Genomic DNA, 22,484 nt, shown 5'->3' on the forward strand with positions numbered 1-22,484 from the left:
TTCTAACCGTGATGAAATAGACCGGGACAAGGGGGCCTTGGGTCTTTCGGGAAAAAGGACACACTTTTCACAGAGTTCCCTCGGAACGAAGGAAAATTCTCCTCTGCCTCAGTATATAACTCCATTCCACCAGCAATGTGTAAAGAGTAATTTTGTTTGAACGCACTTGTCGGAGCGTCCACATTACCGGCTGTAGCGGAGCATGTAAACCAAGATATTAAAATAAGGTCAAAAAGCCCCCTTCGCCCTACTGTTGGTTACTCTGCCTGTCTATCATGGACACTCTGCACCCTATTGGTCAGATACCTTCTGGCTTATCGTTCCATCTGATGCTGCCCCTGCTCTATTGCCCCTCACTCTTCGGCTGTCTTCTTCCGCTAACGGGTTTAGTCCCTGTGGCCCCGTCGTGAAAACCTCGTTCCTCTGGGAAAGGAGGAGAATTGACTTAAAAATTAGAACCGGAGAAGCTGCTGCGGTATTTGTATATTTCTGTAGATCCGAAGACAAACTGTCAGTGTCCCCAATGGGCGTTTGAAATCGGACACCGCTGGCGTCAACGTCCTTATTTTTGAGCGGAGGGATACGGTGCGGAGGCTCACAATGTGGAGGGTGTTAAGATGTCTACTGCGAGGATGAGGCGGTTTCGCTCGTAGCGACAAAAAGACGCGGCGAAGAGTTGTGGAGTTGAGTAGAAGAGCAAGGTTGTGTTGTTTCAATGTCGGGGACTATCTGTCATACCGCGGCCAGAGAATAAAGGAACACGCTGCTGCTTTGCGCAACGTTGGAGGAGGGAATTCGCAAGTTTTCTCTTACGTTCAGTCAGTCAGTCAGTCAGTGCTGCGCTACCTTTTTTTGCAGTTGGATGCCAGACTTTTGAATAAGGTAAATATGGCCCGAATGCCCGCAAGTGAATTTAAGGACAAAAGTGGCTTGAATATGTGCGTGGAGGTGCTTTTTTTTGTGAATGCCGAACTTCGTTTCGTGCGGTGGAAAAGTTTGAGGGACGTGGCTTAAGCACGGAGTTGTCTGTGGGACGCGACTCCTTTGTTCACTTGAGGAAAGGGGCAAGTTTCTGGAAGCGGCCGCGAGTCCGCGCGCGCGACGCAGCTCGCGCGCAGCGCGCCCCGCCAATCCCCTGCCTGCCTGCCGTCCGCGTGCCGCGGCCTCGGAAGGCGCCTGCGGGGCAAAAAAAAGTGCCGTTTTAAGGACTTCTAAAAAGTGAGGCGTTTGTTGGGGGAGGTGGTCCTGGTCGGTCCGTCTTCTTCTCTTGTAGCGGCGGTCTGTTCTCCTTTTCTTTTGCCCTCAGTTCGGAAGCTCCCGTTTCCACGGGTGGGGGGGAGGAGAGTTAGTTGTTTCACTCGTGTGTTTACTGCATTTTTAGCAGGAAATTCCTCGGCTCGTGCCTCCACCCCCTCCTCTGGGGCAGCCCCCCAGAGCGGCAGGCGGGACACACGTGCGTTCAGCAGGCGCCTTTCACCCAATTTTCTGTCTTCTCTCGTCTCGGCACTGTGTCCATTGTCAATTTTGCTCCCAGTTTGCGTAGTGTCCCCTGTCACTGTGCGCGCTGCTGGAGCCTCAGGCGTTTCCTTTGACTGAGATCCATAAAGTGTGTGTGTGTGTGTGTTTGTGTGTGTGTGCGCGCGCGCGCTCCCCTCCACCGGGGAACACCAGTTTTGACCCGTTTTCCCCGTTTTTTCGGGCGAGGCTTTTGGCTTTTTTTTCGAAGCCCGGCCGCTGAGCTCCGCTCACTTCAGACAGACGGTGTCTTTTATGACACACAAGCTGCTGCATTTTCCAGCACAGTAAGTAACTTCAAATATTTCAGTGCTGGAGGAAATGTTTCCATCGGTTCTGGGGGAAAAAGTATGAAAAACCACTAACCAGCTGTGCGTGTGGAGGATTAAGGCACTTCTTCAGTATTGATTTTCTGTACGTTTATTAACTTAGCTTAGGTCTTGTTTTGTCCTCCTGCCACTTGTTTCCGTGTAGCGCAGCCTTTTAAGAGGCAAACTGTTGCATCGTCAGCCCGCATTTGAATGTTAAAATGTGAAGTGTAAGTTAATTCTGCTGTCATAGATGCACACCTGATTTACAGCTACATGTTTTCATTAGTTTGTTCTGACCCAGGTCAGAAGTTACCCAGGGCCCCCCAAGCGCAGGTCTTTGGGTTTGTACTGATCCCCCATTATTAAAGGGCCTAATCTGTGCCCCCCCCCAGGGTGCAGTCTCAACGGGTGAGGCCTACGCCCCTCCCCAAACCAACGGCCTCCTTTCCCTCCTCCCAGCCCTCATCCAGCCCCTTTCCAGGCCTTTTCTGGAACAACGAAGACACGTTGATCAGGCTGAAATGTTTACTCCTTTATTTTGACATTAACAGTGCTTTCACACAGGAGTTGGCCCTTATGTTCACTGTAGTGTGAGCTGAGTAGTTGTTCTTCCTGCCTAAGCAAAGTCTTTACCCCTACAGGTTCTCACTTTCCAATGGGCAGTGGGATTTCAGAAGCTGCTTGCAGCAGAAATATGGAGTACATAGGTTTGTTCGAAGTGCATGATGTCAGGAGTGTTTAACGTTACCCTAGAGCCACCAGGGGGATTTTAGGTTGCTGAAATTAGTATGGTAAAGGTTGTTCAGTTACTCAAGTCAACACAGCAACGTTTTGTATTGCTTTAGCTGCTTGCGCTGAAAACCGGACCAAGTTGCACTCGTTCAAAATGCACCACCTGTTGACAGGAGTGCAGTAAGACCTCAGGTGGATCAGATAATTTATTCCAGTGTTTTCCTCTGAAGTGTGATATCAAGAGGCTGCACTGGGGTCACAATCCAGTTATTATTTTAAGGTTTTGAAAGGGGCTTTTTAAAGAAATTGGATCTCAGCTGACATCATCACAGCTCCCTGTCCCTTCTACAGCATTTCAGGAGTAAGTCCAGACACTTAACCAACTTGGCTTTGGGAACTGCTGGAATTTTTGCAATGTTCACAAGGATGCCAGTAGCTTATGGAGTCATTACTGGAGACTCTCCCCATACAACAATCTCATATCGTGTCAGCAATGCAGGTTTAAAGGGCAAGTCTCTTCATTGTGTCACTTGTTTCCTCCTCCTCCATGAATGGTTGTGGGTTCCCTGGTCTTGGTAGTAAGTTATCAAAGTCAAATTGGCTTTTGTCATTTCAACCATGTACAGTATATAGTGAAATGAAACAACATTCCTCCAGGACTGTGGTGCTACATTAAAAACACACTGCACAAGGCAGTAATCTTGCTTTCCTTAACTTTTTTTTTTTTTAATCTCGAGTATTGCTGGAGGGCCAGTGGGCAGATGTCTTTTTCTGCTTGATTGAAACCTCAGCTTATTTGGCAGCTCATATGTCAAATACAAGAGTCTTCTGTTATACCTATCCCTTCTATACTTTGGTTTGCTCACAGAGGAGATGCTAGGTGTTAAACTATCTGGCTCAGTTAGTAGAGGGTGGGTGGGATTGAAAGCTCTGCAGATAAAGCATGCATGCTGCTGTTCAAGGGTGGTGTCCCTGCTTACTTGCCACTAGATATGACTAGTTACTTTGGGTTTTTGGACTTGTCCTGAGCAGATGCTGCACCAGACCTGTGCAGCTGGATCTTGGGCAGGCCAAGGGCGGCGGTGCTCTACTGCTCAGCCTGGCCTGCTGGGAGCAGAGAAAAGACCACAGGCTAGGCTTGTACTTTCTGTGTACAAGCTTAGACATTTGGGGTTTGTGTGGTTCTAACAAAGTTTTCTTGCTTTAACTATTGCGCTGCAGGCTGCAAATATGCAAAGTCCCAGGAGAGGACCTGTTTATACAGCTGGACTTCTCTTTTCCCCTGCTGAAGTCTTTTAGGTTAATTGTGAAACTGTATGCTGTCAATGACTTTGAATAAAAGGATCTGCTGAGCCACTGAACATCATCAGTGTCCTGTCCTCTGCGCCTCTCTTCTGTAGGGCAGTTAGTGGCTGAGACCAAGTGGAATGAACACACAGCATCCACACGGGATGGCTCCTGTGGGGACAGACAAGGAACTCAGCGACCTCCTGGATTTCAGTGCAGTAAGAGTGTGGCTTAGGGGGTGTGGGAAGAATGGGGTGGGGTGGGGTCGCTCAGTTTTTGAAACCTTTATCTCAGAGCTGGATATGCATTTGAGACCATTTAATTTTACTCATTTGTATACTATGGATTGGTTCTACTCATTAGAATTTTTGGCATTTTCCTAACTGTAGTGTAAATGAATTTTAAATTCCCTGCCATGTCGGAACTCCTTTATTGTTGTGGGTCAACGAATGCCATATGCTTTTTTTTTTTTTTTTTTTTTAGTGCCAACATGCTCCTGTCCTCTAACTTAATGTCTGTCCATATATGCTTCAGCAGCTTCAATTTTTTATGCATGGTTGAGTTTGAGGAACTGTATGTCTAGAAAATTCCCTCAGAAGCTTTGTTTTTTTTTTTTTTTTAAAATTCCGAATAAACCTAAGTAGCTGTGGTAAATGCTTAATTTGAAGCAGACTGTAAAACACTGTATAGTAGGGTTAGATTATGGGATGTGTTTCTGCATGTGGATGTGTGAGTCACGGCATGTGGCCTGCAATAACAGCTGGTCCAAGTTATGAAGGCAGTGGTGTTTAGCTGTCAGGGCAACGGCTGTCTTCGGTCAAGAAGCAGAGTGTCAGCTGTCTGCAAGCTCACGCATCACATGTAGAGCAGTTCTGAACCTTAATACTGAGTTGTGGATTTTCATCACTATTGGTTATGGCTGCTTTGCTCTTGACGGTGCAGCTTTTCTGGTTGGTGACGTCTACCTGTGCATGTCTAGTTCACTGAACATTTTCTCCCCTTACTGTGAAAATGGAGACTCCGACCTTGGGCTGAGTCATTCTAACCCAGATGTGGGAGGAAATGCTTCTCTTGCCCCTTCTGCCAGCCCTGTGAAGGCTCAGCCTAGACCTGGTCCTGGCTGCCTCCTGTCTTCTGGGACCTGCAGTGAAACTGACTGAGAAACTTGGGGAGTGGGGGGGGATTAAGGAGTTACTTTTTCATCTTACTGTTTTTTCCCCTTGGAAGGCATACTGGGGAAAAAAATCTAATTACTATATGAAATTTTTAGAAGCTGAATTATGAAGTAAGCTCAAACTTTTACCTTAAGTTTTTTTTTTTTTTTTTTTTTTTTTTTTTTTTTTGTGACCTTTATAGTATTTCTGCATGGCAGTACTGCCATGCTGTACATTGGAGTTCAGAAGCTGTATGGTATTTTTAAGCCACAATATTTTGTGAAGTCTCACAGTCTGCTTTATCCAATACTGGTGTTTTGGTTGCTACCTTTATACTCATGTAAGCATGAAGGCATTGTATTTATACTTATGTTGTAAGCTGCTTTAACAATGGCATCTGCCAAATAAAGGACAGTAACAAGGGAAGAGGTGCTTCATGACCTCCAGTTGTGCTGATGTTGTGCTAAATGCATTGTCTGCAATCTTTACTTTGCTAGGGGGCAGTTTTGTAAAAGCTATTTTCTTCCACATAGTCTTGAGGTTTAACAATATGTTTGATCAGTGGACTGGTGTAAGTTGTAAAACTGTCATTAACCAGGTTTCATGATTGTTGCTGCTTTATTCTCTATGAAATTTTTTCACTCTTAAACATTAATTCCAAATCTTAAAACAAATTCGAATATGAAGTTGTATGAAGTACTGACTCTGTTTACAGAATCCCCTATAACTGGTTGCACATGGTCTTTTACTGCTTCCTGTCTCACTGCTTTCTGTCTCTCTTGTAGATGTTTGCGCCACCTTTGGGAAACGGAAAGACCAGACCCACGACACTTGCCAGCAGCCAGTTTGGAGGCTCTGGTAAACCATTGTCTTTCACTTTGTCCCTTATGTGCTGTGGATGTGATTTACTGGTAATATGTATATAGTGCCTTCATGATTTCAGTACTGTTCAAATTGTATGCTTGAAAAAGTCTTGCCTTGGCTGTGTACAGCACTTCTAACATGTGACCAGTCATCGCTGTGTATTTATGTGGGCTTTCTTCTGAAAGCTTTTGGGTGCAGCACAGTCCTAGTTTCCTGAGATGCAAGGCAAGCTGAAACATGTGCAGAACAGGTGAAGCCCCCTGTGTTGGTGGGGTGTGGTGAGTGGAGCTTTTAGGTCAGTCGAGGTTTTGGGGGGTGAGAGAGATTTCTGAAAAGCAGTTTTTTTTTTTTTTTTTTTTTTTTTTTTTTTTTTCCTTCCTACTCCAATGGTTTGTTTTATGGTTCCAAGATGTAGCAAGGCTCGAGGCAATTTCCGGTGCCTGTGAATGTTCTTTCAGCAGCTGTATGACATCAGCATGGTCTGGAATCCTGCTATGCAGAGAGGCATTGGTGGGTTAGGTGGGGGTTGGGTGGAGAACTGTTTGGAGGGACCAGCCTCCTCTAGAATGGCTGCAGGGTTTCAGTTGGGTCCTTCAGTTGAAGCTTCCAGGAACCACGCCTTTTTAATTTTTGTAATTTTTCCTGTTTGCCGTATAGTGGTCTCCATATTGCTTTTTGGTGGGAAAGGACATTGTCCTGAAGTTGAGATTTTTATACATGTTTAAACTCTCTGTAAGGACTAACAGACCAGACTAGTTCTCTGCTTTTCTTCTGTGTACTGTATTTTTTATTTGATATTGTGGGGGTGTTGATCCTCCTCCTTTCTGCCTCTTGGCTCTTCTGAAATGCAGGACTTTACATCTTTTTGTCAAGGGCTGAAGTAGGTTTCTGCTCCAACCTGATCTAAGCATACAGGTAGTTCCGTGTACTTTGAATGCTGCTAGAGGGCTTTTGGAGCATTCTGCGGAGGTGGTCACAGCACAAAGTAGGTGTTAAGTTCTGTCAACCTCTAAATCTTTTACTGCAGCTACAAATACAAGCAAGTGACTGTAGACCTGTAGCTCTGGTTAGTCTACCTTGAGTTTTGATTTGGGGATCCTCCATCCAAAATCCAAGGCAGAGTCGTAACATTCCCATGGTGACACCCCCACCCCCTCATGTCCTTGTGAGAAAATCCTGCCATGGGAGGGAGTAACAGTCTCTTGGCCTTCATTGCTGTTCCTGTCTGTTCCCTAGTCTGGCTAGTGGAGGACGCCCGCCCACGAGCAGGAAATGTCCTGCTGTGCAGCCTGTCTGGGTCTGCCCTCCATCACCTCTGCCCCCTCTCACCAGGGCGTTGAACAAAAGTGGGAGTAAGCAATGGCTTACGTTTATTCATCTTTTTATTTTCTCCAAAGCGATTTCCACTGAACTGTATGTACTGTAGAAGTATCAGCCCACAACTTATTCATCCAAGGTGTCTTGCAATGCTAGATGTGCTACTTGGAATGAGTCACTTATCCACATACCAATGAAACACACTTTCTCTGTCACTCACACACTATGGGTGATTTAGTCACCACCTGAACAGCAGATGAACTGACTGAAGTCTTTGAGGCTGTGGGAGGAAACCTGTGCAGACATGGGGACAAGATGCAGACTCCACACAAACTGCGCAAGGATGGAACCCATGTCCCCTCAAACCACCCAGACACTTGAGACAACAGTGCTACTCACCATGCCACCTGTAGCTTATCTTGTGATTTAAGGCCCCTCCCACACAAGTCATTCTGTCATCTTTGCATTAGCCTTTCTCTTTCCTCAAGTATTTCTTTGGCTTATTTTTCAAGAGTTGTAATTAATTTATCCATACATGCTGATATTTTAAGTTTTTTTTTTTTTCTGCTACTTTGTTACCTTAAGTTACCCACAATTTGCCTTTTATTTTGAAGACTAACAGTTTTATGTCAAATGTGACAAAATATTAGTCAATGCAAGGTGTGATTGCAGAAGTAGTGTGTCAGTACAGATCTGTCCCCCAGTCATTTTTTTGCACAGATGAGTGGCCCCTTGAGTCCTCCACATTTCCTCTCCCTTGTCATAGTTTCATTTACTGAGAGTCTGAAACTGAGATCTTGCATGGTATTTTTAAACTCTCAGGCGACAAATGCAGAACGGTGAAGTTACAGAAGTTTCTCTTTGAGGGGGAATAAACATGAAAAGATTTTGCATTCTGATACATATGCATACACATGTACAAATGTGGTGAGTCTATGGAGCCTCAGTGGTACAGTTGTGATTCACACAGCTGTATGGACCAGTTTGATTAAAAATCAGTGATCACATTGTCATTCTGATCTTGCTAGCTAGAGATCAGTAAATTTGTTAGTGGTAGAACAGACTGTGTGCTTTTTTTGGTCCTGTAAGGTTGATTTCTTCATTGAACTGGCCCCCAAACCAGACATGTGTTGGAATCGTAAAGTGTAGGCTCCACCCTCTGTTAGTCAGCCATAAGAAGGGCAGAGCAATGTAGGGTGACAGCATGTTAATAACTGCTTTGTTACCAGGATCCTCACTGGTGTCTGTCTGTCTCTCTCCAAGCTGGTGCTCCCGTGTGCCCTGTGGCATGTGACTCAAGCTGACTGGTTTTCACCAGCATCTGCCCCTTCCTTAGTAATTATAGTGCTGTGAGTGTGGCATGGCGGCCAAAGGCCTGACTCACTCAATGTAGTCAGCATGTGGCATGACATCCCACCCCCTTTCCCCTTTGGAGCCCTGGGCAATTGGCTCTGTGTGGGTTGAGTTGTGAGGGGTTCTTTGAGGAGGCAGACTGAGGATTAACTTTGTATTTAGTGATGCTTATTAGGGGTCAAGGGGCCAGCTGAGTGTAATGGTGTGTTTTGAACAGAAACAGTCAGACTGCACTTGAGTGATATGTCAAGGTTTAAGAATGGTGGTAATTCACATCCCCTTGTTTTTTTGTTTTTGTGTGGTTTCCCAGAACAACAGGTTGGCACTGCTAATATTGGACACAGTTGTTGCAGGAGGAAGTCTATTGTCTGAATCAAATTCACGACAAAAGTCTGGTCTGGAAGGAACCTGAGTAACTCCTGAGGAATTCCATCAGGACCCTGTTACAAAACATTCTCTGTGCGCAGCTGTCATCCCCTCTGGTGTTGACGTAAATAGTCTGATTTATCCATCATTCCTGGGCTTTTGTCTGAAGTTTGTTTTGGAGTTTAGCGATAACACTGAAGTCATTTTGAGTTCAAAGCAAATGGCCCACAAATAATGGACTTGTTGCCTGTTTTCTTGCCACATTATCTAAATTATTGTTCCTGTAGTGGGGGTTTTCAGAGGATTTGAAAATGTCTCTGAAGCGCAGCATTGATGTTTTGGCATTTCACTGATTCCCACAATTTTTACTGAGGATGGGACCTGGACTGGTTTAGTCCAGCAGTGTTGACTCTGCCTGCTGCTCTTCTCCTCCCCTCCCCAGCGTGGCTTGACAGACTGATGGACATGGAGGAAGAGGAAAAGGAGGAGGAAGCTGACAGAGGCCTAGCTTAGTGAGATCCTGTCTGACTCATGGAGTCGCTGAGGGAACAACTTGCGTCTTCGTTATCCGCGCTCTTCTCTCGGTGATCTCTCCCCAGCCCCTTCCCTTTTTAATTAGACATCAAAATCAAAAGAAAATATGAATATTCATAAAGATGCTGAATTAATATGCACAATTATGCAAATCAGTGTGCAATTAAGCCTTCTCTCTCCAGAGAAGCTTGACAGGATTAATGCAGAAGAATGGGGGGGGGTTCCAAAATTTCTGCTTCACTGATTGTTATTCTTTGCCTGCTTTAAATACAAATGTGTGTATTTAAAGGTAGACACCAGAATGTTTGTGTGGCTGTGTTTATACCCATGTTTGTGTTGTGCCTGTAACCTTGAACACATGTATTCCTTCTGCAAGGCAGTGTTCAACTGATATGGCTGTACAGGTCAAGTGGGGATGAAAACCTAGGTTTTACAGACTTGTATAAATTGACGATGAGCTCTCAAGATGGTCTGTACTGTGCTCAGAACAAAAACTTGAATAGCTGCCAGTCTCAGCAGTAGAGCAGCGCCCCCTGGGCTGTGTTTGCAGAGGTCTGTGAACCTGCATCTCTTCCCCTGGTCCCCTTGCATTGGTACTTTTTTTTTCTCCCCCCTGCCTCTAGACAAGCATTTCCCTTGGTGTCCCAGGCTAGTAAAATGTGACCATAATATTAACATTCTAGTTGTTTTTAGAGGTTTGGTTTTAAATGTTTTCAAGAGTTATAGATAATTTAGCTGAACAAATTTCATGAAATGTATTTAAAATAAGATTTAACTGCCTTAACAGTATCATTTAGTGACTAAAAGCCCAAACTGTACTCAGACAGGATAATGGAGCTTTTATTGGGTACAACTTCACATCCTCATGTATAGATTATCAGTTCAAAGTTCATCCATCTGGCAGAGTTGCGCTAGCTTGGTGCCTGCTGCTGGTCTCTGCTTCTCTGTGCCCCATCGTTTCTCTTCCTGCCTTATTGTTACTCTGTATATTTCAGCGGTGGACGAACACAACAGTTCAGGGTCCTGGGGCCCAACAGAACAGAACAGCCCCCCCTTCAACCAGGGACGGGTAAGAGTACCCCACATTCCCCCACAACTGTAGCCATGCGCAGGGTGTCTCCTCCCAGTGAAGTTGTGTGTTGAGAAATGGGTTGGCTTGTGACACCCTGTCATGGTCTCTCCCCCTCCACCTTTCTTCACAGGGCTATGCAGAGGTCTCCCACTACAGTGAACATGATGGGCTCCCCTCTTCCCCCTTCTTTGGCTCAGGGATTGTTGGTATGTTGAATGAAACTAATGCCTTCCCCATATCCAGGCATTCTTCATGGTATCCTCTGTCCAGTGAGTTAAATAATGAAGATACCAGTCTGACAGATGACACTCAATTAATGGCACTGGGTTTTAAGGTGGAGCTCTGATGCAGAAGTAATTAAAAAGGCCCCCCCCTTCCCATATACACAGCTGGGAGAAGCTGCAGGCCAAAGAAAGCCCCTCAGGGGTGATTTGCGCTTCAGTGCCCCCAACCTCCACTCCTGCTCCCACATGAGAGCCCCTGCATGAGAGAAGCAAAGTGTCACGAGTCTGTTTGTAATGAGACAATTTGTCATTTATTTCTTGTGAGCCTATAAAGAACATGCAGCACTAAAGCGGTACATCCGAGTCCAGCTGGAGGCTAAGACTGAAGACTTGTAATGTGTAGCCACATGGATTCAGAGGAGTGCCATCTCCTGCTGCATGTGCCTGGCTGTCAGATGTAGCTGTACCTTGTCCATCTAAAGTGTTACTGTTCGAGCTCTGTACCTCACCACACTGTGGTCTTAGCTTCAGGGAAATGTGCTTGTCTCCACCTTTGAATGCAGCGGGCAGCAACAGCAGGGCATCTCGACTTTCAATATGGACATACTGTTTCTCTTGTGGCGGAGACGTAAATTACCCCACCTTGTTTTTTTTTTTTTTTGTCTGACATCTCCTCTTTGTCTTCCAGGTAAAAATGAGCGAAGCCCTTATTCTTCCTTTGGTCCCCAGGTATTGGTGGCTTTGCTCTTTCAAGCCCAGTTTGTTTCCTCAAATCTCAAACTCTTTACAGCTCTCTTTGAGAGTGGTTATTCATACAAAATGGGTTTCTGCTTTTTATAGCCCTGAGGGTCACTTCTACCCAAAACATGAGTTTACTGCTAATTGTAAATTCTTGAACAGCAATACTAAGTTGTAAATGCAAAGTTTTTGTGTGTGTGTGTGTGTGTGTGTGTGTGTGCGCGCGCACATGTCTGTGCTATTCTTTCCCTTTTCTAATTAAACCACTAATCCACCCCCTCCCAGCCTGGGTTCTTCCCCAACGACATGGCATTGTCCAGTCCCAATGCCCTCTCGCCCCCTGGCCTCAAGGTTGCATCCCACTTCTACACATGTCCCAGCAACCCAAGAAGGAGACTTCCAGAGTCCAGCATTGGTAAGGGGCACATGTTTATGGGATTTAGTTTTTGAAGCAGGGGTCATCCACTTTGCTAAAACAAGCAGGATATCTTGTTAGTGGTGTAGCAGGTTGTGGAGATTTCAGTGCAGTTGGAACAAAGTTGTAGGTCTTGGTTTAGTTTAAGGTTGTGTCTTGGGGGACTCTCACTAAACATTGTCTTTGTTTCCACTTAGACACTCAGCCAAAGAAGGTGCGCAAGGTTCCTCCTGGGCTGCCATCCTCGGTGAGTAACATTGGCTGGCTGTGAATGACAGCTACTAGTTAGCTGGTTTGGGTTATGGATGTTGCCGGAGTTAGAATGTCTCTTTGGAGGGAATGCTTTAGCCATCCTTACTTTGCTCTGTGCTTGTGGTCTCCCCAGAGCTGAACTGGTTTCCTGCTGTGTCAGACCTCAGATGAATCCCTGTGTCCCTCTCGTTGGGGGGTGGGGTTGGTGTCCTGGCATTTTGCCAGTTGTCTGCTGAGCTTTTGCATATTGCCAGTGTCTGTACTAGATTTGTTTCTGTGCAACACAGACATGCAGAGTCCCTGTCTGACCCCCTGAGTTTGTAAACAGAAAGAGCTTGTTTACAGTAATATTCCTTCATCTGTACCCCCTAAGATACCTGAATAGGTGTCCACATAGCCCTTTACCTATCAATAATCCTCAAACTTGCCATTTCCCAGTTCCGCATTGTGCTTTCCTATGGTTTTATACGGTTTCCTCCATTTTGTTCAGCCTCCTCTCCCCTACTCCCAGCCCCCCCAGACCCAGCTGCCTGTGGAGTTGGATGAGCTCCAGCGATGGGCAGATGGCACCTTAATTAGAAGTGCATCTCTCAGCTCCCTTTCCACTTCTCCCTGTTTAATCAAATTACAGGAAAAAGTCGGTTTGCTGGGTTTGTGTTCCCTACTGCTGATGCTTTCCTTTAGTCATGCAAAAAAGAGCTTTAGCGTTAGGATTACTTAAAGATGTGTGCACACATGTAGGGCATGTCTGCACATACTTGTGAATGCGGATGAGTAGTGGTACTTTCAAATAGCGACCCTGCTGTTCCAGAAGTTGGACTACGTTAATGGTCTTTTTCCTCTTTGGCAGCCTTATTTTATCTGTGTATTTGAGGTTTAGGATTTGGAGCAATGTGCAGACTCAGGGATAGCGCTTTAGTTCAGGCAACATCATCTAAAAATTAACAAGCTCTATAAATGGGTAATTGATTATAGCTTAGTGTTGTAAGTTGCTTTGGAGAATAGCATCAGCTAATCAAATAAATGTAGATCTTGAAATGCTGAACTGTATTGGTCAGGCTCTTTTTAATCCAGATTTTAGACACCAGATCTGCATTTTCCCTGATGCACACATTGTTAGCGCTTGAAGTGCACAGTGTTCTATCTGTTCAATCTGGACATGTGCTGATTCTGGAGCTCTGAGACTCCTTCGGGCAGCCAAGGGCTGGAGCTGCTCTATGTTTCAGGGAGAGGAGGTTAGTGCTGTGCAGCAGTTCACTTGTTTCAGCACTGAGGGCCATTTCCAGTTGAACATAAGTGTGTTAGCTCATGCACATCATACCAGTGCTTCTTTTCCTTTTGTGACTTACATTTATTCATTTAGCAGATGCTTTTCTCCAAAGTGACGTACATCTCATAGAAAATAGTTTGTGCGTTACATTAGGAGAGACATAGTTGCAGATGTGATTAGTTTTCTTTCCACCATATGGTACCAATCCTCCTCACAAGAGTAGCTGCATAAAACTCAGAATATTGACAATTCCTGATCACCTTCTGCTAATTTGACTTCAATGGCTTTTGTGCGCAGTGAACACTACTGTTGTAAGTCACTGAACTGCGTGACTGCTGAATAAAAATGACCATGATGCAATGTTCCAGGTCTACGTGTCCACCTCAGGCGAGGAATATGGACGTGACCCCTCTGGTTACCCGGGCTCGAAGCCTAGTTCTCTTTATCCTGCCTCCATTTACATGCAAGGTGAGTAGTGTGGGTCTGTTCTTGCTCTTTCTCAAGATGTGCACTCTTGTGTGTTTCGATGTGGTTAAGTTTTGCACTGCTTGTTCGCTGTCTTTCTAGATGGCCTCCACAGTTCTTCAGAGCCTTGGGCTTCACCTGGATCACTAGGTCAACCTGGGTACCCCTCTGTGGTGGGTAATTCCCCTCACCTGGGACAGCCTGGGTCCTTTGCTGTCATTAACCCCCAGGACAGGATGGTGAGTGGCAGCTCCTTGCATCTTGGCCTCATTCTGTATAATAAAATGTTCATCTGAGTTGGGTTCAACCTGTGGCTCTCATCCATCATTTGGTGATGTTTTTTCTTTCAGAAGCATCTGCCTTTGCCAGTGTCACCCCAAAATTACCCCCTTCATGGTAGTGATGTGAACAGCAGCCTGTCGTCAGGGTACCATTCCAGCTCAGCTGGTTACAGCGTGTCAAACCACACAAACCCTGTAAATGGCACAGATCCTCTCATTGGTAGGGCACATTCCTCGGTGTATCGGTAGCCTTTTTTTTTTTTTTTTTTTTCCCCCCCCTTTTTAAATATTGCCAGCACATCTTGCTTGAATTTAAGTGTGTTTTCCAGAAGAGTTTATAGTGGGATGTTGCTCATGACCAGGGCTGTCTATTCTCATCAGCAACCCGAGGCACTGCTGGAGGAAGCTCAGGAGATGAGATTGGAAAGGCTTTAGCTTCAGTGAGTGCGACCACACTGTCATGGCTATTGCCAGAGAGGCAAAACTGTCTGACTCATCTGTTTTCCAAAGTCTGCTTGCAGAAGGAATTTCTTCTGTAGAAGACTTTTTTGGTGCTGTTGCCACAGTTCAATTGTGTTCTGTTCTCCTCTGCAGATCTATCCCTCAGATCCCAACAGCAGCAACTTTTCTTCCAACCCCACCACCCCTGTTGGTTCTCCTCAGAGCATTGCAGGTACATGGGTTTGAACAAGGCTTGCTCTTCAGTGCTCCTCACTTTGTACCAAACTGATGAGTCCAAGTGGTTTATCCTGAATTGAGGTATTGATTTCAGACTCTGTGGCACCATCTACTGTGCAAAGTGAGTCCTGCAGTTCTTTGTGAGCACTTTGTAGCATGGTGCCTTTGTATTCCCAGCATGTGTTCTGAAATGCACCGGATCTTAACTCTATGGGTGAGCTCCAAGCTAAAAGGCTCTTTCCTTCCAGCAGCTGCGTCTCAGTGGCCGCGTGTCTCCAGCCAGTCCACCCTTTCGCCAAACTACGAGGGTGGCCTTCATGCACTGGTAAGTAGTGGGGGGGGGACTGGGTGACCTTGCCTGATTTGAGTGGGGTTTTTTTTTCCCCCAACTGACTTGTTCTTGCTACTCCACCTCTGCACCAGAACAAAATGGAAGACCATCTAGAGGAAGCTATTTTGGTCCTGCGGAACCATGCGGTGGGCTCAGGCACTGGGCCAGCGGATGTGCATGGTTTGAGTGGCAGCCTGTCGCAGACCTTCCCTGGTTCACGGCCTTCCATGGTGATCTTCCCCAGCCACGTTGTCTTTGAATGCTATGCTGCCACAGCTTCAAGCACATTGGTATAACCCCTCCTCTCCCCACCATGGTTATCAGGTAGAGAATCAGCAGGACAGCTCTGCAAGCCTTCCCCCTGGTGGTGCTCTCCTGCATGGGCACCGTGCTGCTGTTCCAACTCAGCCAAACCCCCTCCCTGAGCTCAGCCACCAGCCGGATGTCTTCACCAGTAAGTGGCCCCTTCCCCATCACACCTCAGGAGTGAGGAGTCAGTCATGTAGCTCTTACTTCTGTGTGACACACCACTACATCAGGACTCACTGCTGTGACACCAAATGCTAAAAAGTGCTCTGCTTCCCCTGCCTGCAGACACCCCTTGCTCCACCAACTCCTCAAACTGCTCTGACATCAAGAGGGAGGACAAGGATGAGGACGAGAACTCCTCCCTCGCTGACAAGTCTGAGGATGACAGAAAAGAGTCCAAAGTGACTCGAACCCGAACCAGGTGGCTGCTCTATCTCACTCGCGAGTTTACCCTTGATGTTTTATCCAACATAAGTGAATGGTTGTCATTGTCTTTTTAAATACCACGTTGGCACACAGCCAGCTGTATATGGTTTGTTTTAATGGAGGTGGGCTGTGTGCTGGTGGTTAGTTGTTTGTGTTCTATGCCCCCTTGCTGTCCATCCCCCCCACCCCCAAGCTTCAGTCTTCTCTGTTGATTTCAGAGGAGAGCCATTCCCCCTCCAGACCCTGTCAGGCCTCTCAGACCAGGGAGCAGAGTAAGTCTCCTCCCCGGCACATGTGCTCCACTCCCGGGGACAGTTTCACAGGGACCTGGGTGACTTTCCCACAGGATGATGACAGCCAGGCCCCTGTAGCCATTTTCACATTCACAAGTCTATGAGAGATGCTCGTTGCTTGAATTTAGCAGTTTCACCCAAACTTTGAAGATGCCTCTCTGTGCAGTTAACTGGATCAAATTGCACGCAGCTCTCTGACCTTCTGGCAGCAAGCTTGAGCCAGCATTCACCCCATGAGTCTTTTGTGTTCATTTTGCTCAGCACACGCTTCTGCAGAAAGGGCACATTGGTGACAGACAAGTATTTAGTGAAGCTGACAGTTTACCTGGAAATTTGAGTGACTTGTGACGACATGATTTTCCTTTGTCTTTACCCTCCCTCCCCACCCACTTTGCACATTATATCCTTCAAACCCTTCAGTCAAGAGGAGGACGAGGAGGATGTTCCTCTGGAGATGAAAGCGGAGCGGGAGAGAGAGCGGAGAATGGCCAATAATGCCCGTGAGCGGCTGCGGGTGCGAGACATCAACGAGGCCTTTAAGGAACTAGGCCGCATGTGTCAGCTGCACCTGAGCAACGAGAAACCACAGACTAAACTGCTCATCCTGCACCAGGCTGTTAACGTTATTCTCAACCTGGAGCAGCAAGTGCGAGGTCAGTGTGGGGGCCACAAGGCAGCATGGGTGGGCTGGGGGGCCTCTTTTGCCTCAGCCTGTACAGCCATTGTAGTTGTTCAAAGGGCTGTCTCCTGTACACTCTCCTACGTGGACACACATCTGCACATGGATGTGTGCTGGAACAGAATGGCATGGGGCTTTTTTTCCCACTGTTTGTACGAGTGTGTGTGCATGTGTGCGCACTCTTGCTTCCTGTCTGACTACACCCTGTCTCTTGCTCATCGCATCCCCCTGGCCTGTGCGGGGCTTGGGCTGCGCTGGACTGGCCAGCTGACTTGAAGGACTGAGCTCTCCTCAGCTTATTGCCTCTTTGTGGGCTACAGGTTGGCCACATCTCTGGCTGCTCAGCTCCCTGAGCTCTGCCCTCTACACACCTCTCCAGCGGTGTATTCAAAAATACAAAAGTCCTCTGACTTTGTGAAAACCCGTCCTGTGGCTCCTCTCGCTGTATTGACACTAGAATCCTGAAATGCAGTTTTTTCCCTTTCCGCTGCTCTGCCACTTTTGTACATGCAGCAGATGCACAAGCCTGGTAAAGTTCTCTCCCACCTCCAGAAGTTTACATTTCTCATTCTGTCTTGCAGTTGGATATTTCCTGTGTACTGCATGTGCTAGTTTGTCTTTTTAAGGCTGTGAGCTTTCACAGATGTTGTTGTCTTACCTCCTGTCCTTCCAGAACTTACTGACTCTCCTTCCTCCCTGTGGGCACCAGCAGTGAGCTTACCCCTATGCTGAATAAATACATATTCCATATACTTGCAGTGGAGCTCAACGCCTCGCGTGCCTCCTGTCGCCTTTCTCATTCTGGCTTTTCCGAGCTGCTGTTGTCTGCCTTCACTGTGTGGCAGTGTCCTTGTCCTGCTCACCTTCTTGGTCTTTGTCAGACAGCCCCCAGTAAGCCTTAGTGACTCCCACTTGCCTGCCTTGCCATAGACCTCTGCAGTTCACAGATGAGCTGAGTGCTTTGTTCCAAACTCAGATTGAGTTGAAAATGAAAGTTTTCTTCATTATTTACTAAAAACAAGAAATGGACGTTACTGGCTTAAATTTTCTTAATTGGAAAACGATGCTGGTGAGATTGGAGACGCCATTTTCCGCCCCATGTCAGGAGCTGATGGCCTTCCCCTCCCCGCTCTCTCTCCTGCACCGTCCTTTATTCCATCTGGAGTGTCCTCCCGCGTTTCTGCCACAAGGGGGCAGCCACCTGTCTGTACTGTGGGTGAGTGCCTCAGGTACCCTGTTCCACACATCATCCTTTGTGTGCACCCTTTCAGGACTCCCCCACTTGTGGAAGGTGTGAAATGGGCTCAGTGAGGAGGTCCTGGCAGTGCCTGCCACCTCCTTGCCATCCTCACAGACAGTGGGCACCCCCTTGCACCCTGTAAAGTATTTGGTTACTTTGGAGCAGAAAGTGGGCTGCTGTTTCCCAGCAGCCGTTGGCCTCCTGTACAAAGTGCAGTGAGAGAGGCCTAGGTCATGCTGGGAGCAGAGCTGGAGACGGCATATAATTAATGCGCTCCCCCCCCCGCCAGCAGCGTGACGGACGAGGGCTTGACGGCGGAGGAGAAGGAGCAGCGTGACCGAGAGCGGCGCATGGCCAATAACGCGAGAGAGCGTGTGCGTGTACGCGACATTAACGAGGCCTTCCGGGAGCTCGGCCGCATGTGCCAGGCACACCTGAAGAGCGACAAGGCCCAAACCAAGCTGATCATCTTGCAGCAGGCTGTACAGGTCATTCTGAGTCTGGAGAAGCAGGTGCGAGGTAGGGCTCCATGCCACGCCCATGTGGGAGGTACTGTCTCCTACTCCCACTCAACTATATCTCCAGAGGGTCAGAAGATTGTGCTGTGTTAATCTTTCTCTTTCTGTGTGACTGCTTCAGCCCCCCATGCCATTCTGTTCACTGGCTCACGTGTGTGGGTGGGTGTGTCTCGGTTCGGCAGGGGTTGAGGCGGGGTACACGGTCAAATGCGAATCAGTTATAACTGTGTGACAAACTCCTGTCATTTCTGCTGCTGATGTGCCTTTGCCACAGCTTGTGTCCCACATGACATTAACCTTGAATGTTTGTTTGCAGCAGGGGGTAGTTATGTCCATTTATTTTGGCCTGAAATTCAGCCCTTGGCAGTTTCCTATTGATCACTTGCGGTGTTGGAAGGAAGGGCTTGTGTTTGCTGTGGTGGCCTGAGGCCCAGGCTCAGTTTGTTCCTTCTTGTCTCCCTTCAAGAGCGTAACTTGAACCCCAAGGCAGCATGCCTGAAGCGGCGGGAGGAAGAGAAGGTGTCTGGGGTAGTTGGAGACCCTCAGATGCCCCTGACGGGAGGCCACAACCCTGTCGGCCACATGTAGCTCCCAGGTGAGACATACTCTCGTTGTCTGAAGAAATGCACGTGTATGCACTTTGTCCTTTTAAAGCTTATTTGTGAATTGAGCACATTGTGTCCACATGTAAGGCTGTAGATGAGAGTCGGTAGATATAACTGAAGGGATCGTACAAATCAGTTGACTTAAGGCTGTTTTTCTTCCTGCAGATCCTGTGGAACTTCCTGGGCATCTGAAAGACGTGGCCTTATTTTTCTTCCATCTTTCAGTGTGTCGTGTGTATGTGCTCTCGTGCACATGTGCATGTACGTATTTGTGTAGATCCAAGCGTGTGTGGAAATGCACGTTCACACAGCCAAAACTGACACAGGAAATTGTCCGCGCTCCTGGCCGTGACAGATAGCTCAAATGTGAACTTTTTAAAAGTATTTTTAATGTGTATGTCAATGCATACATTTACTTCCATAACATTATGGAACAATGGTGTGGGTGTGTCTGATACGAGACTGACCTGGGAAGGAAACCACAGGAACTTGTGCTCAGTGGTCTTCGTTTTTGTATTTCAGAAAACTGCTCCTTTTATGAAGCAGAAGCGTTGCTCATGTAAGCCGGCGAGTGTTTACACAGCCGCAGTGTAACCAGTTCCCTCGAGAGTCATTCCTCATGTGCGCTCCGTCTCGCGTTCCCTGTGCAAGTGTGTCTGGCTGCAGTGCCGTCTGAGTGCGCTCCTGTGTTCGTACTCCTGCTCCTCGGGCACAAGGATTTTGTCACTTGAGACTTGACAAAAGACTTGGAATTTTCACATGATGAACTCTAGGATTCTTGGTTTGTAGTGATTAATGAGACTGCAGCAGTATTTGGTCCCCTCTGGTCTCCTGTCTCTGTCAAGGATGCGGTGCTCAGTGATTGGAAACGTTGGACACAAAGGGGGGTGGGGGGTGATTGTAAAGCACATGGAAGTGGATGCCTGTGTGTTCATACACCGGGTGTCAGCCATGGCGAAAACGGCTGCAGTCTCTGTTCCTTCTGGGGCTGTTCCCATAACCTCCCCTGCTTTAGCTTCTTGGCAGCTCAGTCTGTCTCTGAGTGGCTGGACTAGAGGCCTCAGGATGCTGAACTGGGGTTAGTGGTGCTGATGGTCCTCCCCTTTGCCCTTTTTTTTTTTTTCCTCCCCTGATGGGTGTCACTGACAGGCAGTGTTGCTGTGGGAGCCACCATCTCCAGCCCCCCCAAGGGCAGAGCTGCCTTGGTCTTGGAAAAATGTTGTGCTATCTTCAGGCAGGAACCCCACCCCGTTTTTGTCGTGCTGGGGTGTCAAGTATGCACGAGAAAACAGGTCAGTCCATACATCAGGCATCTGTTAAACACTTAAGGCGAGTTCATAAAATAATGTGCATTGGCATATGTGCTTAAAGTCCTTGGAGAAAATGAACCACCGAAGGCCTTCAAACGGGACAGTCAGTTTTCCCCAAAGGCGAACCATATTCAGTTAAAATATTTCAGAGGAGTTGGGGTCAGTTATCCTGCTCTCAAGGTGACTGAAATGTTAAATTTGCCTTGAGGGAAATGAACATAGATTTTCCCATTGCTTCCATTTCCATGGGAATTAATTTAGGGACTTTTAATTGAACTTTTTCAGTGAGCTGACTAACTTCCTGTTATGGGAGGGAAGGGTGTGTAACCTTTCTCTGCCCTCAACGTGTGTGTGATGTAAGGTGGTGCAGATGTCCTCCTTATGTGGCTGTGTGTCGGGGTCTTGAATGTCTAGTTCCAATGGAGTGTGACGTGACTCTGCCCTGTGCAGTAGTGTTTTTCCAACGGCACAGTGCTGCCGTTGCTGCAGGGATCTTCAGGCAGCTTCTCAGCATGGGGGCGCTGGGCCCACTGCACTTGTAAGGTCAAACATTCATATTAAAGTGGTAACAAGTGTTAATCCATACTGTGGCCTTCTTCATTCTCAACATTGGATGTCATGACTGGAGAATAATACTGCCTCAGTGCCTCAATATGTATATATAATATATAAACACAACACAAATATATTTTTTCAGATGATCATTTCAGTGCTTTAAAAGTCATGTGCTTTTCCTGATGTGTGGTACGCCCTATGCATCCTATGGCTTCACTTTTGTTTGGAGGAGAGGACACAATGAACTTTGTGGCTGTTGATCAGGGAGATGGACTTTTATTGTGGTTTTTACATGATCATTTCAGCCATGTTTTAAATCATGGAACTTTGGTCAAGAAATGAATGAATGAATCCATTTCTTCTGTTTGGGTTCAGTTCCTGCTCCAACATGTTCAGCAGTTTCCCCTACGGGCCTCGCACTGTTTTGGGTGCTTCCCTCAAGTGTAGTGCCGTTTGCCTCGGTCCCCTCTATGTCCCCCCCCCCCGATGGAAATGTGCAAAATGACCTCATCCAGCAGGGCAGCATTCCTGGGCTGCTGCAAACAGTGAGGCACCGGGATGGCAGGAGCACAACCCATGAGCAGGACGGGCCATGCTGTGCATGTGTCAAAGATTCCTGGACACACGAGAAGTTCAGGTCAGTGCGTGTCCAGTAAAGGAGTACAAATGTGCCCCCTGTATGATTCAGGAGCATTTAATGGAAAGGTCTGCAGCGTGACTGAACATGGACTATAAGTATGAAATGCAGCTTTTAAACTTCTCTGGTGCTGTCTTAATGACTTGTTAAAATTCCTTTGTGGCTGTGCGCTCAGCAGCGAGCTGGTCAACCACCGAATCGGTGCAGCTGTGGTGTGAGATGAATGTCCTGATATCTTTTCCTTTGTTTTGCTGTAAGTGAGGTGGGTTCAGTAACACACACCCCCCCCCCCCCCCCCCGTCAAGTCTGCCACAGAAGTTGGTGTCTTGAAAATGGGATGCAACCATTTTCCATTTGAGTGCCTATGGCTCATTCCTTTTATACATACATATATAAAGTAGCCACCAAACCTGTCCTGTATGTAACTAATGTAGCAATAAATGTGCCATTTTTAAAAACAAATACCTTTTTCAATGTGTCCTTGGAAACTTGTATACTTAAAGAAACTGTAATAAAGGGTTTATTATAACCTGCCCTTGTATGTTCACTGGTGTAGTTCTATCGCTATTGCCTACTTCGCTTCATAAGCTGCATGCGGTGGGGTGATGTCGACCAGTAAAAGCCACACATGAAATATACTTTTGTATTTTGGAGGAGCCCACCTCTGGCCAACAGCCATTCATGCTGGAACTTTATATACACACACCTTAGTCACAACACACCCTGGAAAAACAGAGGGACACATGCTGGGGG

At 46.9% G+C, this 22,484-nt stretch overlaps 1 protein-coding gene across 10 annotated transcripts; it reads left to right on the top strand.

The window, feature by feature from the left end:
* Window positions 1-372: 372 nt before the first annotated feature.
* On the top strand, window positions 373-22,484 carry LOC108921499 (transcription factor E2-alpha-like). Of its 10 annotated transcripts, none has more exons than XM_018730972.2 (21): window positions 373-882; window positions 3,959-4,063; window positions 5,785-5,857; window positions 10,429-10,502; window positions 10,636-10,711; window positions 11,418-11,458; window positions 11,753-11,882; window positions 12,080-12,129; window positions 13,773-13,872; window positions 13,972-14,108; window positions 14,220-14,370; window positions 14,532-14,590; window positions 14,745-14,823; window positions 15,077-15,153; window positions 15,252-15,389; window positions 15,484-15,613; window positions 15,754-15,889; window positions 16,113-16,166; window positions 16,608-16,840; window positions 19,091-19,219; window positions 19,395-22,484. In XM_018730972.2, the coding sequence occupies exons 2-20, from the start codon at window positions 3,986-3,988 to the stop codon at window positions 19,210-19,212; spliced, it is 1,938 nt and encodes a 645-aa protein (XP_018586488.1). In that variant the 5' UTR covers window positions 373-882; window positions 3,959-3,985; the 3' UTR covers window positions 19,213-19,219; window positions 19,395-22,484. The 10 variants fall into 10 exon arrangements, with proteins under 10 accessions (XP_018586488.1, XP_018586489.1, XP_018586491.1 ...); XM_018730973.2 differs by lacking the exon at window positions 16,608-16,840 and adding an exon at window positions 18,396-18,625; XM_018730975.2 differs by lacking the exon at window positions 16,608-16,840 and adding an exon at window positions 18,399-18,625.

Source organism: Scleropages formosus, chromosome 25 (genome assembly GCF_900964775.1).
Source record: "Scleropages formosus chromosome 25, fSclFor1.1, whole genome shotgun sequence".
NCBI classification, from domain to species: domain Eukaryota; kingdom Metazoa; phylum Chordata; class Actinopteri; order Osteoglossiformes; family Osteoglossidae; genus Scleropages; species Scleropages formosus.